This window comes from Antrostomus carolinensis, unplaced genomic scaffold, assembly GCF_000700745.2.
Source record: "Antrostomus carolinensis isolate BGI_N321 unplaced genomic scaffold, ASM70074v2 scaffold7151, whole genome shotgun sequence".
In the NCBI taxonomy this organism is placed as follows: domain Eukaryota; kingdom Metazoa; phylum Chordata; class Aves; order Caprimulgiformes; family Caprimulgidae; genus Antrostomus; species Antrostomus carolinensis.
Window position 1 is genome coordinate 20,837 of NW_010294730.1, and position 14,153 is coordinate 34,989.

At 35.3% G+C, this 14,153-nt stretch overlaps 1 protein-coding gene across 1 annotated transcript in view; it reads right to left on the reverse strand.

Moving 5' to 3' along the window:
* The window catches only part of PARPBP (PARP1 binding protein), a 35,483-nt gene that overhangs the window by 17,015 nt on the left and 4,315 nt on the right, over positions 1-14,153 (reverse strand). The window contains exons 2-5 of the mRNA XM_010177724.1: positions 9,159-9,389; positions 7,622-7,732; positions 5,964-6,134; positions 3,410-3,564 (exon numbers count right to left, since the gene is read on the reverse strand). Coding sequence (XP_010176026.1) covers positions 3,410-3,564; positions 5,964-6,134; positions 7,622-7,732; positions 9,159-9,389 — 668 coding nt within the window. The remainder of the gene's footprint in view (positions 1-3,409; positions 3,565-5,963; positions 6,135-7,621; positions 7,733-9,158; positions 9,390-14,153) is intronic.

A 14,153-nucleotide genomic window follows, 5' to 3' on the forward strand; every position in this document is an offset into this window, starting at 1 on the left:
CTGAATTATTCTATGATATTGAATTTAAGGAGTCACAGAGGCAATGTTTTGCACATGCTTGCACAACTTTCCAGCAACTTTAGAACACAAAACTCCAGGGCTGCATGAACGCCATCCAATTAACTCAGGCATTCAGCACAAGACCAGATAAAGTCTCATATGCTTTCTCTCCCAAAATACTACTGCATCTCCACATGCAATCACAGCTTCACAAAGGCAACACATAAGAAATAGCATTTTCCCTGTCAAGGGAAAGCTCAAACCACTAATCCACATGCATGATAAAGTCAAGCTGTATAACTTCTACAACTGACTGTAGAAGACTGCTCACGAACCTGAAATGAAGACCTGCTCCAAAGCATCATACTTCCTCAAATGTGTTGAATGAAACAACACACCGAACTTCACATTTCCACAGCTACTGATGTGATTTGTGCAATAGTGTCACCTAGTGGTCTGTGCTTACAGTGAAGTCAGGGCCCAATTCAAGAAGAAAATTTACTGCACTTCTACCAACTTTGCTACTCTAGAAAAGCAGTGGGGACTCTTAAAGTATATATATGTATGTATACACACACACCCTCCTATATGAACCAAAAAGTGCAGTAATCAATAAGACAAATGCCATTCCATCAGTTTTAAGTCACACACATCTTTTACAAACTTGAAGAAAGTCATTCCAGAAATAGTTCTTTCCAGATGCAAGAAGCATTAGTGTCTGGCCTAAAAGAGAAGGATTTCCAGAGTGATGGATTAGTACTGCAATTTTTCATTTATAACAACAGAAAAGTTTCCAGCTCCTCAGGTGTATAATAATCATCCACTTCACTGACAAATACAACATTGCTATGTTTCTTGTCAAGAAGGAACACAAAGAACATCAAAGCTCTCTATTTACTGCATAAACATTATCCAAGTCTACATGTGCAGAACTTGCAAATAGTTTTAGGGTTACAAAAGCTCTCCCTAAACTTTAAGGAATATTCATGCTATTGATTCTTGAAAGATTGGTGATTTCTTCTAATCTTAGACTTCTGGAGAATGAAGAGAAGCGAACTTGAACTATTTCAAAATTCCAAAGATTTGTAAGAATGCTCAGTGAATATACCTTGAAACTACTAAAGTTCATTTTATCTTTCCATTTCTCCTGCTATCAGGTCTGCTTTGTGCAGACTTTGTTCTGTATTTGAATCAAATCATCATAGTTTCATTAAATTTCCGCTCTGTTCAATATCTTTCCCATCCCTCACCTCATCTACTGTTCACTTTCTTAGCCGAATAACTTAGGGATGAGAAACACAGTTTTCTTATTCTCCATAGGTTAGCAGGTATTTGGTTGCACCATAGCTCCTACTATGTTCAAAATACTCTTAACCACTGTCCAACATCTTCAATTCAAGCAGAGGAACTTGACTCAGATGGTGGAAGCCTCTTTTCAACGTGTTCCATAATGACCCAGCATTTATTTGGCTATTTTATGCAAGTTCAAGTTTCATAAGGTCTCCACCATAACAAGATGTAACTGAAATAACAAACTTCTAATAATTAAGTAAACAACCAAAAATACTGCATTTTTCTTGTGGCACAGCAAATACTGAGACCTGTTTTTTGCAGCTTGGATAATCTCTACATCAGAGAAACAGCAATACAGCAGACAGGTTGTCCAGTTTGCTCTTAGATTTCTTAGCAGGCTTCCAAAAACTAAGCAACTGAAACTTTTGCTGCATTGTTGGGTTTTTTTTTTTTCCTCTGCTCTTTAGATTGCAGTAGTAACAGAACTAGAGAAATTTCTTGTGTAAAACTGCACCTTTTGGAATTCATCACTGTGAAATCACAGTGCCCTGTCCAAAAGGCAGGGCATACAGACAGTCCTTGCTCATATGGCATATCAAACACTTTAGAAAAATATCTTCTTGTTCACCAATGTTGTGGTCCTTAACAGTTTCTAAGCTGTACACTAGTCCTATAATATTTGCTAACTTCAGCATACTAATGAAGGTTCTTTTAAAAAAAGACAGCCATCTCAATGGTATATTTCTATAAGCACTAAGCCACTATACAGTAGTAGCTTAGTGCTACTATAAAATACAATAATAGTATTTTACATTGTGAGATTATAGAGCCCACATAGAGTACAAGACATACTAGAAACACCACAGTACAGGTAGCTTCCATTCTTGGTCAGTGATACAACCAATGACAATGTGCATGTATACAACACACCAGAATCTGACATTAACAAGATTTATACCCCAGAATAAGTGAGACAGCAGGTACAGTAGAGAAAGCAACAGAATAAATAGCTGAATGCTGAAAAGAATTTTCAGGCTCTAGAGAATTTTCCCAATTAGAAACTGGTAATTCCCAGCAACTATCCCAATCGGATTTTTCTCACATGCCCTATGTGGAAGGGTAATTAACAAGATGCAGCATTTTATGCTACACTTTGCTGAACTGTGCAGACCTGAAAAAGTGGTCTTTCCACCCTAAAAAAGTAAGTTCCTGCACATAAACATTTTTCCATTTCTCATTTTTATCAATGTGGAATGCCAGATATGATTTAAACAAAGAAAAAAGCATACATTAGGTGTTGATTTAAAAGTTTTCTTTAATCACCAACACAGATAGCATGTCTCTGGCATCTAGGACGTTAAAATGAAAAAAACAAAGAAAAATAATTAAAAATTAAAACAAAAACTGCAAAATAAACTCTGAAATACTTCCCACTTCCAGCTTCAATGCAATCTGAAAAGTAATTTAAATAACGCTTATGATTTGCTTGTAATATTTTGTTTTCAACTGTGTGGATTAGACTCAATTCAAACTAAAAAAAGATTCTTTAGTATCAAGGATAGAACTATTACAGCTGATTTGCTAAAGTTTTGTATAGAAAAATTGCTGATTATAAAAAAAATTTACTAACTTCTATAGTGCTTAAGAAAATTGCACTTCTCTGTACTAATGCCAGCACTTACCAATTCAAATTCCTGTGTTACACTTCTCTCTAATAAAGACTCAATTATATAAAGGTATATACACTGAAATTACAAAAAAAGAAGTAATGAAACAGCAAGGAGTATTAAAGCACATATAAGTTTATCTACTTACCAGACCCACAAGACTGAAATCTTTGGAAGTTCATTTACAACTAGGGAACTAACCAAATAGCCATACATACAGTGATTTGATAAAAATTTAATACAAAGAATAACCTCAAAAATCTATAAACTTACCCCAATTGTTTTTCAAATATTTATATTGTCAAATAATGTTTAAGTTGTAAACATTTACTCTGAATTATTAAATAAATTAGATTGCCTTTCGTTCCCCCTCCTCAAGACACATGCCTCCCCACCCCCCCAAAAAAAAGGTGCTCAACAAGACAAAAATCTAACAGAAACCTTATTACCTTAGATTTAAGGTTTCACCAACAATTTCTTGCAGCTTGTCAATAAAATTAACAAGGTTTGAAAGCCCCTTTACATGGACTCTTAAAGGATCAAATAATGAAGATGCACAGCCTCTTCCTCCAAGTTCTGTGGTTCGGATAAAAGATGTTGCCATCTATTAGGAGAAATATTCAGAAATATGAAGCTGTAGACATATATGAAATGTACGCATGAAGTGAGTCTCTCCTACAGATTTGCAGTGCACAACAGCTGGTTGACAGCAGAAATAATTTAACTGAGATCAATAGAATACCTCTTAATGGCAAGCTTTGTACATCTCACCACAAATAGTTGCAAGATCAGTACTGAAATGGTGTAGTATTAAAAAAAAAAAACCACAAGCCAAAGCAAAAATGACCAGGCTAATTTGATATTTACATTTGCCTCTTGACAGCTTAGAAAAAACTTTATTAACACAGGGTATAGAATTTTTTGTTGTTGTTGCTGCTGTTTAAATGTTCATGCCGACCTCACAAAAACTACTCATATTCAGAGGGCTGTCTATGACCCAAGAACTATTTTAACATAAGCATGTAAAATTTGACTTCAGTAGTATACTTATTTTCAGAGGTGCAAATAGAAATAATATACACTCAAAGCTTCTGAAAAATCATGACAATTAAGGCTTCTGTCATCACAGGTACCCAATTGTGAAAATTTCCATATATTTTTATATGCTATAAAGACACTGAAAACAAGAGATGTCCCAAAAGCAGTACCCCTTAGAGGACAACCCCTCAAATCTTAAGGCAATGGTCAGGATAAAAAGTTTATCAGTTCTCCAGAAAGGTGAAAGTAAAGATAACAATCCAATATGCTTGACACAGATGCAGTAATATTAATTCTACATACAAATTGTCATTTCAGACTATACAGCTAAATCATAAAGCTCTTAGGACTGGAAACAGTACAACTGGAATTACTTTAGCAAAGAAAGTAAACCGAACAGTATTCCTGCCTTTGTGCTAAAGATTTCCCGTGGATCAAGTACAGTTCATAGGACCTTGCCTTCCCAATGGAAAACATTCTGGCTTTGCAGGATTTCTACAAGACACAGATGCCAGAAAAGAAGACTTCTTTACACGGTAGAGAAGTTTCCCCTCTGGCAACTGTAAGGAAGAGGTAATAAATCCAGTCCAAACACATACTTTTTTTTTTTTTCTTTTTTTTTTTCTTCAATGTTAACAGAGCATTAGGAGCTAAAACAATTAATCCTGGAACTGAGATTTCTCAAATTTTCCATATTTATTCAACCATGAAAATCTGAGAATGCAGCTGCTTCAGTGACTCTTACATACTCATACTGTTTTTCCCTAGTCTGTTGTTGTCTGCACTGAGGCCACTGTGCATGCAAAATTTTATTTTTTTGAATATGAGGGACTAGAGTGTTTCTTTGGAGAAAGAATTCTTACTCATTCCAACTATTGCTGAGATGTCTCTGTAGTGACTATAACTACTGGGAGTATAAATGCACTGCACATACTAAACTAGATTCTTTAGCAACAAGTCTCTGTGAGCACTGCACAATGATGTAGTAGCTTTTTACATTCCTATACAAGGGCATTGAGGAAAGAGCATACCACTGTCTCGAGGGATTTTTTCCAGTTCTGTGCCTTTCAGAATAAAATGAGCAGGGATGTCCCATATCAATCACATCTTGAAGAGTATTTCAAGACTGATCAAGCTGCAAATGACTGGAAAGTATTAGCCTCCTCAAATTCTGAGTCAAAACTGAAAAAAACTGCAAAACTGCCCTTTCAGGTTTTGGCCTCTGTTCTAGTGTACATGTCACAGGTAGGGCTTTGTCACCAGGTTGCTCTAAGAAAAGCAATTTCTACATAAAAATACTTTAGGTTCCAGATGTCTCCATTTTAACAAAAGCACAGAAAAATGCTGGTTTACTGTTTAACCAAAATACTTACAGCACTTTAAAACTGAAACACATTGTTAGTGGCTTGGTTTTCTTCATGCTAATACTGCTTTGTGGTATTTATTTAACCCAACCTCATTGCTTTTAGAGGTATTTGGTAAGCAGCAACATCTAGTCTAATGCCATTTTTTCTTCCTTCCTCTTTTTTCTTTGATATGCAGACGTGTGACCTCACATCACACTATTTACCAAGATTTCAAAATTTTAAAAGCAATAATAAAAATAATATCTTATACTAATTCTTATATTAATGTCGAAGATAGTAAACTTTTTCAGGATTTCAGTCACTGCTTGGAATGAATAGTCTCGGTGCTTGTTTTTACGATATCACATTTTAGAGCTCTAGAGGTACACATGCACACAATTATTTTTCTGTGCATCTTTAGATCTCATGACCAAGCAAGCAACCATTTCTTCACACAGAATCTCTGCTCTGTCTTTTTAACCTAGAAATCATATTTCCAGTGGTATTTCGACCTAGCTTGCAAATGCCAGTCTTGCATGTAAGATTAAAGCAACATTTTATGTTTATAGATCCATTTCATTGCCTCTTACCTACAACAAGTTTTATTTGACACACATACCAGGAAAATGGACATTTTTCTGTTCTGTGAAGCATGTTTTAGGTTAGTGAAGGCTTCTCTACCAAGTCCTCTGTCAGGAACATTTAGAATATGAGCCAATGCCAGATCATCCTTAGAATTCACCAACAGGCTTAAATATGAATAAACACATTTCTTTGCCAGGATTGTCACCTGTATAAGAAAGCATCACACAAATTGGTCATCTCGCTGCAAAATTATTTTTAAAAAAGCTAATTAGATATGTACTGATATGATTTTTGGAAGAGTAAGAATTTCACCTTGCATAATCACAAAATGCTATTTTACGTACAGGGACTCTGGAAGTATTGACAAAAACAAGCATGATTAAAATGTTAAAATTACGTTTCCTGTACTTGAATATTCACAAAATATTTGAAGGTTGGATCTTTAGCTATTAAAATTGGCTATCAATTTCTACTTAGAAACCTCTTCACATATATTCCTTTTCTATCCCGAGGCAAAATACTAGCACTATTAAACCACATAAGGATTTGTCATTAACTTCAATTAGGCTAAGATTTTAAACAACTCGACAGCTCTGCATCAGATTCAGTAATTTTTCCCTTGGATCCCAGGGCATTTCAATCACAGAAACTCCACTGACTGAGTTCAGACATAAACTGTGACCCAGCTCCACCCACATAACCAAAACATAACATTGTAATTGCTTATACTGAAGCATTGTTCTGGACCCTATAAGAACAACAGCCCCAGAACTGAAGAATTTACAGTTTTGTCGCAGGCAAAGGAAACAAAGACCAAAAAAAGGCCATTAACAAAAGGAAAGATAATGAGAAAACCTGTATTTGCTATGAAATTTCTTCTTATTCAATGGGATGTATACACAAAATGCAGGCAGTAAAAAAAACAAACATGTATGTATGACAGATAAGGAAAAAACAGCAAGGAATATTTAATATTTTTACTACACAAGTCAGAGCAGCAAGAAAGCCATTATGTTAGCAGTAGAAGTGTTATTTAGGGGAGAAGCTTAGTTCAGAACATATTTTCTTGTTCAGAAATATTTTTAATTGTACCCAAATATTGAATAGAAATTGCCATTTATCATGAGAAAAACAAGTCTGGAAATTACTAAACCTCCAGCACTGCAAGCATTTTCATATATCTGAGTCTCTTGTTTTGGGGGCTGAAAGGGTAAAAGTAAAGAAACCAGGATTCCCAGAAAGTCCTCAAGTCCTCTACTGGAACAGACAAGCTTTGTTTACTTTGCTACAGCTACCACTACAGTGGCTATTCAGATGTCTTCCATATGTAAGGGAGTATGAGCTAATAAAATGAAATCAAATAAGTTTACTTCACCTACCACTTTTCAGCATTGGGCAAATCATTTAAGTCTTAGTCAAGACAATGTTTGAGTGATGGTGTACTTGTAGAAAAGTTTATTCACTGGTGTTTTAAGGCAGATTAAGTCTACAGTTTCCTGCCACAAAAGGACTGTCTTCCATAATATAAATTTCTGCACTTACACCACACACATATCTACGATATATTCAAGTGTCATGTTCTGGTTTTTTAAACCAGCAACATTTTAATACCAACAACTGGAACAGGAAACTATGCTATATATCTTTTCAATATATACAGGATGTTACAAAAGAGACAGAAATAATTTTTACCTTCACATTCTCCTGGCTCTGTCTTTTGACTGGTGTCGAAGGAGTAGAAAGAACAGAATCATCACTTTCTTGTACATTCATTATGCCAGAAATAAATGCCAACAGTTGAACCTTTCATAAAAAGATTAGAATAAACTTAAATATGAAGATGACTAGAAAGCAAAAGTAGTATTAAAACCTTGTGTCTCCACTAGTTTGCTAGTGTTCTGAGGTTAACAGAGGCCTTACAACCTACTTTTGGTTTTAGTCTTTAAAAGTACACGTGTTTTAGAGACATGAGGTACATGACTCAAATTAACTTAGAAAAGATAGCTCAAACAGTTAAATAATACACTTGCACTAAAAGCAGCTGTTTATGTTTTAGAGAACATTTAATATGTTATACCATGTTTAGGAAGAGCTCATTAACACACCCCTAAGTTCCTCCCCATGAAAACAGGAAGAAAAAAAAATATTGCAGCTTCCATGCTCCTTATAATCTCTTGTGCCCAATATTCTCACGAGTGTTTGAGTGTAGGTTCTCTGAATATTTAAGGAAGTAGGCAAGCTGGTTACAAGAATACTTGTCATAGAATCATACAATAATTTAGGTTAATAGGGACCCATAGAGATCATCTAGTATAAACCCGCGCTTGAAGCTGGAAATGTTTGACCAGGTTGCTCAGTGACATGCTGAGAGAAGTTTTTAATATCTCCAGAGATGAGATTCCACATCCTCTCTGGGCAACCTGTTCAAATATTTGACCACTTTTTAATGGAGAAAGTTTTGATCATTCTGTAACTAGTAATTCATGGTATCTTCATAATATACCTCAGTTCAATTAATGCTCACTTACTGATACAACTTCCCCCATACTAAAATGACCATCTAATTAAACATACATCAAATTCAGACAATTAACTAAGCACTAATTTTAAAAATTACACACTGGAACTTCCCTAGCCTAGAGCATGGCCTCACATGCAGTGTCATATGAACGTCTGAGCTGCAATAAACAGCCCAGAGCTGCTGACTGAGTGACTGACATGGAACCTCTTTAGGTTTCTGGAAAAATCGGTCATGGAACTACACATAGTATAAGGAAGTTTTTGCTTCTAAGAATGTGGTATTTTTAAAATTATAACAATTTTAAATATTTTGACTGCATATCAACATACAACCAAAACTCCATGACACACATTAATCAGTAAGCTTTGTTCCAGTCTTAACAAATCTCTACTGTTCATATTTCACTTCCATTTCTGGCAAAGAGTGATAAATTCATAGATGTGCTGTACAGGACAACAGAGAAAAATACTTTTTGACTGAATTTAAGATCTCTTTTAAAGATTTAGCAATTTAAACTCAACTGTTTTCCCAACAGAAGACCAAAGTAACTTGTGAATAATTCAGAGCTTCTGTGTATATTCAGAAGTATCATAAATCCATAACGGGAATCAAAGATATGTCAAAACAATATCAAACAAACAAAATATAATCAAACAAACAAACAAAAATTATAAACAAAAATATAATCAAATCAAACAAAATACTTACAGGGGCTATGCTTTCTTCTTCAGATACAAGTCCAAGACCATAGCACTTCTGACATATGTCTATTAGATCTAACATATTGCTTCTTGCTAAGAAGGCATGATAGGCTTTTTTTTGGTCAGCATAATTTTCAGGTTCTTTCATGTTTTCGTATGATAATCCCAGTTTGTCATGTAACAAATATTTCCAAGTTTCCAAGACATCACTAAGTGATACTGTGAAGTCTCCATGGTGCTAATAGAACAGAAGAAAGCAAAAATATTGTTTTGTATTCAGTATAGGTTTAAAAATAACTTTAAAACAAACTGCATATATATATTTAAAACTATTATAATCTAAATATTTCTGTTTAAAATAAACGAAGTCTTACTTATAGTTGAAGTTCTTCCAGTGCTTTGCCTTTACAGTTGAGTTTTGTTATATGCAGTATTTGTTTCTCATCTTTAAGATACCAGGTATGTATAGTGAACTTTACTCATAAGAAAAGACACACTGACATTCACAAGACTAGTGCTTCCATGAAGTTATTTATTTGCAGAAATAGTTTTCAGCATAGCAGGTCATGTTGAAATCCAAGAAGCAGTAAATATAGCTCTACTACCTTGCTTCATGCAGTAATCTGGGAAAGGTATGCCATGTGCAAAGAGTTTTTTTTCTTGTGTTAGTGTAATTACACTTTAGCATAACATTGCTGGTGTTGCTACATAGATGTAACAAATGCACTAAAGCAATGCACACCTATCTGTCACTAGTACCTTAACTAACTTTAACTATGTGGTACAGGCCACTATCACATTCAGCTACTGGTCCACTCTCCCTGTCAAAATTATTAGATTAAATTCCATGTACCCCTCTGCCTTCTCCTCAACTTCCAAAAGGGAAAAAAAAAGAATTACAGCTTATCAGAAAATTAGCAGAATTAATAGAGACTAACAGAGTTAATTTAAAAGAACAGATAAAGTGGGTAAATGACAACAAATATGCGGGTAGCAAAATAACTAACAGCATTTTCTTAGCAACTGAAGAACTTTTTCCTATTACAGGCAAAAAAAAAAATCTAATTTATCACAAAGTAACTTAAGGGACTTGTATCACAGTTAGAAGTCCCTTTCTTCTTTCCAACTCTTGAGGAGTGCTCTGTTGACCTTTGGTGGACAGAAGCAGAAAATGTATCAACAGGAATTAATAAAATCATGTTTAACATACATATTAGTTTATCTTTTCTTTAAAGGATTTACAAAGTGGGAACATCTGTTATTACAACATTTATATGTAGTGATAAGTAGGGAGGTATTAAGTTATCATGCCTAAGCACTTCTTAGAGGAGTGAACACTTAATTATAAAGCAATGAACTTGAAATTTTGTTGTGCAGTTCTAAACTAAAAGCAAAAAGGGAACAAACTTTTCTTTAAAAGTTATTTCTACATGGGAGAACAGAAAACACTAATAACGAATGAGACTGTTTGTAATCCATAATGCTACATGTAATCTCATTTATGAAGCTGAAGTAACTAAAGAACCAAAGTTGCTCGCAAACCTGGCATGGCTGGAGGTTACAAGCGTGGCAGCAGGGTACAAACAGCAAACAAAAAAGTGTGGGAACAGATAGTGGAGCTGGAATCCACAGAAACATAAACCACGTAAGTGACAAAGCCCTGTTATTTGAATCACAGAGTGATGCGCTATTGAAGGAAGGAGGATGCAAGCTAGCTACTATCTGGATGAATTATTAAGAAGCTAGATGAGAGAGCAGTTATTGCTGCACTCAAAGAAATAATTAGGTACAATACATAATCTTATGTGTTTAATCCCCAACATTGTCTTTTTTAATTTCAGTAAAGTACCATTTTTTTAAACCAAGTGATTCACAGTTGGAGAGGGAGGAGTGGTGTGGAATCAGCTCCAAAAGCATCAGACATTTTAAGTTTTCCCGTTCAGCACGGGAGTACAAGGGACTGCAAGAAATCCGAGCCTGTCTCTTACGGCTGCCAATAAAGGCAACCAATGTATTGTCAATGGTTAAAGACTGCAACACTGAGGAACCCAGAAAATCAGTTTCAATCGCTGTAAACCAAGCTATACACATGAAGAAATAAGTGCAATAATGTGCTACTTATGTAAGTGAAAATACATAGTAGCACAGAATTCTGTCTGAGATAGACTGAGATAAAAGTAACAGAGACAAAATACAGGTTTGGGATGCAGGATTACATACATATTTCTGGACTCTGAAATTGAGAGTTTGGTCCTTTATTCATTAATTACTTGTTAAATTGTTTTTAATCTTTTGATCACTGATCCTGGACTTCCACTCCTCTAGTGTTCTCTGCCTTACCAAAATTCTAGCTAGGAGTTGCTACTCTCCCTTCACATCCGTACCTCATCATATTCTGTGCCTGTCACCTTGCTCCCAAATCTTGGTGTCTTATCCAATGTCCATCACAGTCTCTGTTTTCTCATAGCCATGTTTATTGCAGACCTTTCCATGCTACCATACTCTACATCCTCCTGATGCCAACTTCCTCACCACCATTTCCTCTTTCCCCTGAAATCTGTAACTGCTATGTGCTTTTATCCCCTCCCCTTTCACAACTAGACTCTTCATTTTCATCCACACCCGGCTCTTTAATCTATGTTCCAGTCCCCATTTCATGCTGTTAAACTTTTTCAGATGAGGTCCTTCTATTTGAGTTAGACCTCAGAATACCTGAAACAAGTTATTTTACAACTGAAGCAAACTTTCCAGTTTTCATCAAAGAAACAGAGTTCATACTACCAGTATCTAAAGCACTGCTTAGTATATGGCAGCAAAAAAAAAACAAAACCCAATATTATATGGTCATGTAATTATGATATAAACACCCCGTGACTGAGTAACAAGCCTTGCTTTGCTATGTCAATAACAGCAGATAACTCCTGTTTAGTGCAAAGATTTTATTTTACTTCATGACATTTTCACATAAAGCAACTTCAATCTGGGTAAAAGAATTACCTACAAACACCACTAGCAACTGAATACAAAACTAAATAGAAAAACAGGTTAGGACCAATTCTAATAATTTAAGCTGTTCCAGCCCAAAAGATCCCTCCTTAGGGTTCTAGCTTACTTAGCACAACTTTCCCAATAGGCCCGGTTAAATATACCATCCTGAATAATTTCAGGATTCCAGAGTCCTGAAAGTCAACTATTTTGATGTTGCCTAGACAAAGAACTAGGGGTGAAAATGAAAGAGTACTCATCCATATTACTTTCAGAGCACTTTTTTGCTTTCTAATTTCTGCACGGGTTACAATACCTGAAAACTATGAACTGGCATGCTATTCCACAGATTACCAGAATATTAAAATGGCATCTGTTTTCTGAAAAGCACTTGTTTTCCATTACAGCCCCTCAACAAACTAAACATGTAATCATACTCTAACCCAATTTAAACAGATCAAAAGAGTAGTAGGCTGGAGAAAAAAAAAATGTTTTCTCACTTTGTTTTGAAACAAAATCTTCCAGGAGTACCAAGTTAAAGTACAACTTCAATATGGTATCTAATAAATCAAAATTTTTCCTCACCGGACTAAGGACCTGCAGAGATTAGCAAAGTTTATATTAGTGCTGCAAAAATATTTTAAATCCAAATAAAACTGCACTCCAGATATTAACCTTCATGATCAGGTTCTCACTGTGACAGTGTATTCTATTACTTATACAGTCAATTTGTCAAGAGTCTCTGGCTTTAAAATTAATTAAAAAAAAATAATGTGGTGTTTTGCAGTAAGCATATGCCAACTGGCTAATAGCTTAAGGAAGTTCACAAAGTTCCATACTTTAATTCCATGACAGACACTGCAAGTATTGTGTTTCATAGGCATAAAAACAATGAAGTATTATAAAGCATCTTCACTTCTTGATAGTGCAGTATGTTAAGTTTCCTTGGACTCCTATTTTAGAATGCCTGAATTTCAGTAGTACCTGGAATGCCTAAACACACCATTTTTTAGTATTTCATAGGTATTGCAAGCTTTCTAGGGCTAACTACCTAGCAAAGTAGCTTCTATTTTGAAAGAAAATTGTTTTAAATGGTTTTAAAAACCAGAAAAACAGAAGTTATGTGTCTTCTATTTTGAAAGAAAATTGTTTTAAAAACCAGAAAAACAGAAGTTATGTGTACTTCAGCAATGTCATGTTCTCTTTTGCCTTCCTCAAACAAATGGCCATTAACCATTTTTGGAATATGTGTGTTCAAGACTGCTGTATTTCACCACCACCCAGGTGTTGCTTCTAGTTCTATTATTTTCAGGCATACTCCTAGTCTGCAGTCCTGTTGTCTGACATTGCCCTCAAGTCGTGAGTTTCTGCAGTCTTGTCACCTCTGGCCCTACTGAGCCTTTGTTGCTCGTGTATGCTCCCATACAAGACAGAAGCTACCAAACTGCAAACTGTGGTACATAAAGCACATTAAAGTAGTATAAAGCAGCATTTAGAATAAGTTTCCCATTCCAGTGAACATCGATAGTACCATGTACAGATTTAGAAACTGGTTCATGTAAGCACAAGTGTACAGACATAAGCATCTGGTAGTTGTTATATTGCAATCTGTCAGAAGCAAAGCCAGTGAAGTTACAGGTCAATATCTCAAGATAAGAAAAATGCCAGTACACATTGCATGGGAATTGTTTGGCACTGAACACCTGTTTTTTTTGGTTGTGGTTTTTTGGTTTGGTTTTTTTCAGGGGGGGGGACTGGGGAGTGTCAGGGGTAAAGTACCAGGGTCTTGGTACAGTCCAGTAGAGACATGCTCTGTTATGTATGAGTCAGGAGAACAGTTAGCAGTTGCAACAACAGGATCCTGAAACAGACAAAATGAAAACTGTACTCAACCAAGCAACAAACTATTGCTTTCGAAAGTCAACACTACCAACTAGAGCAGCAATAAGAACAAGATAAAAAATGTAGCACACTCGGTTTAAAAAGAAAAAAAAAAAAACAAAACACAAACACCCCC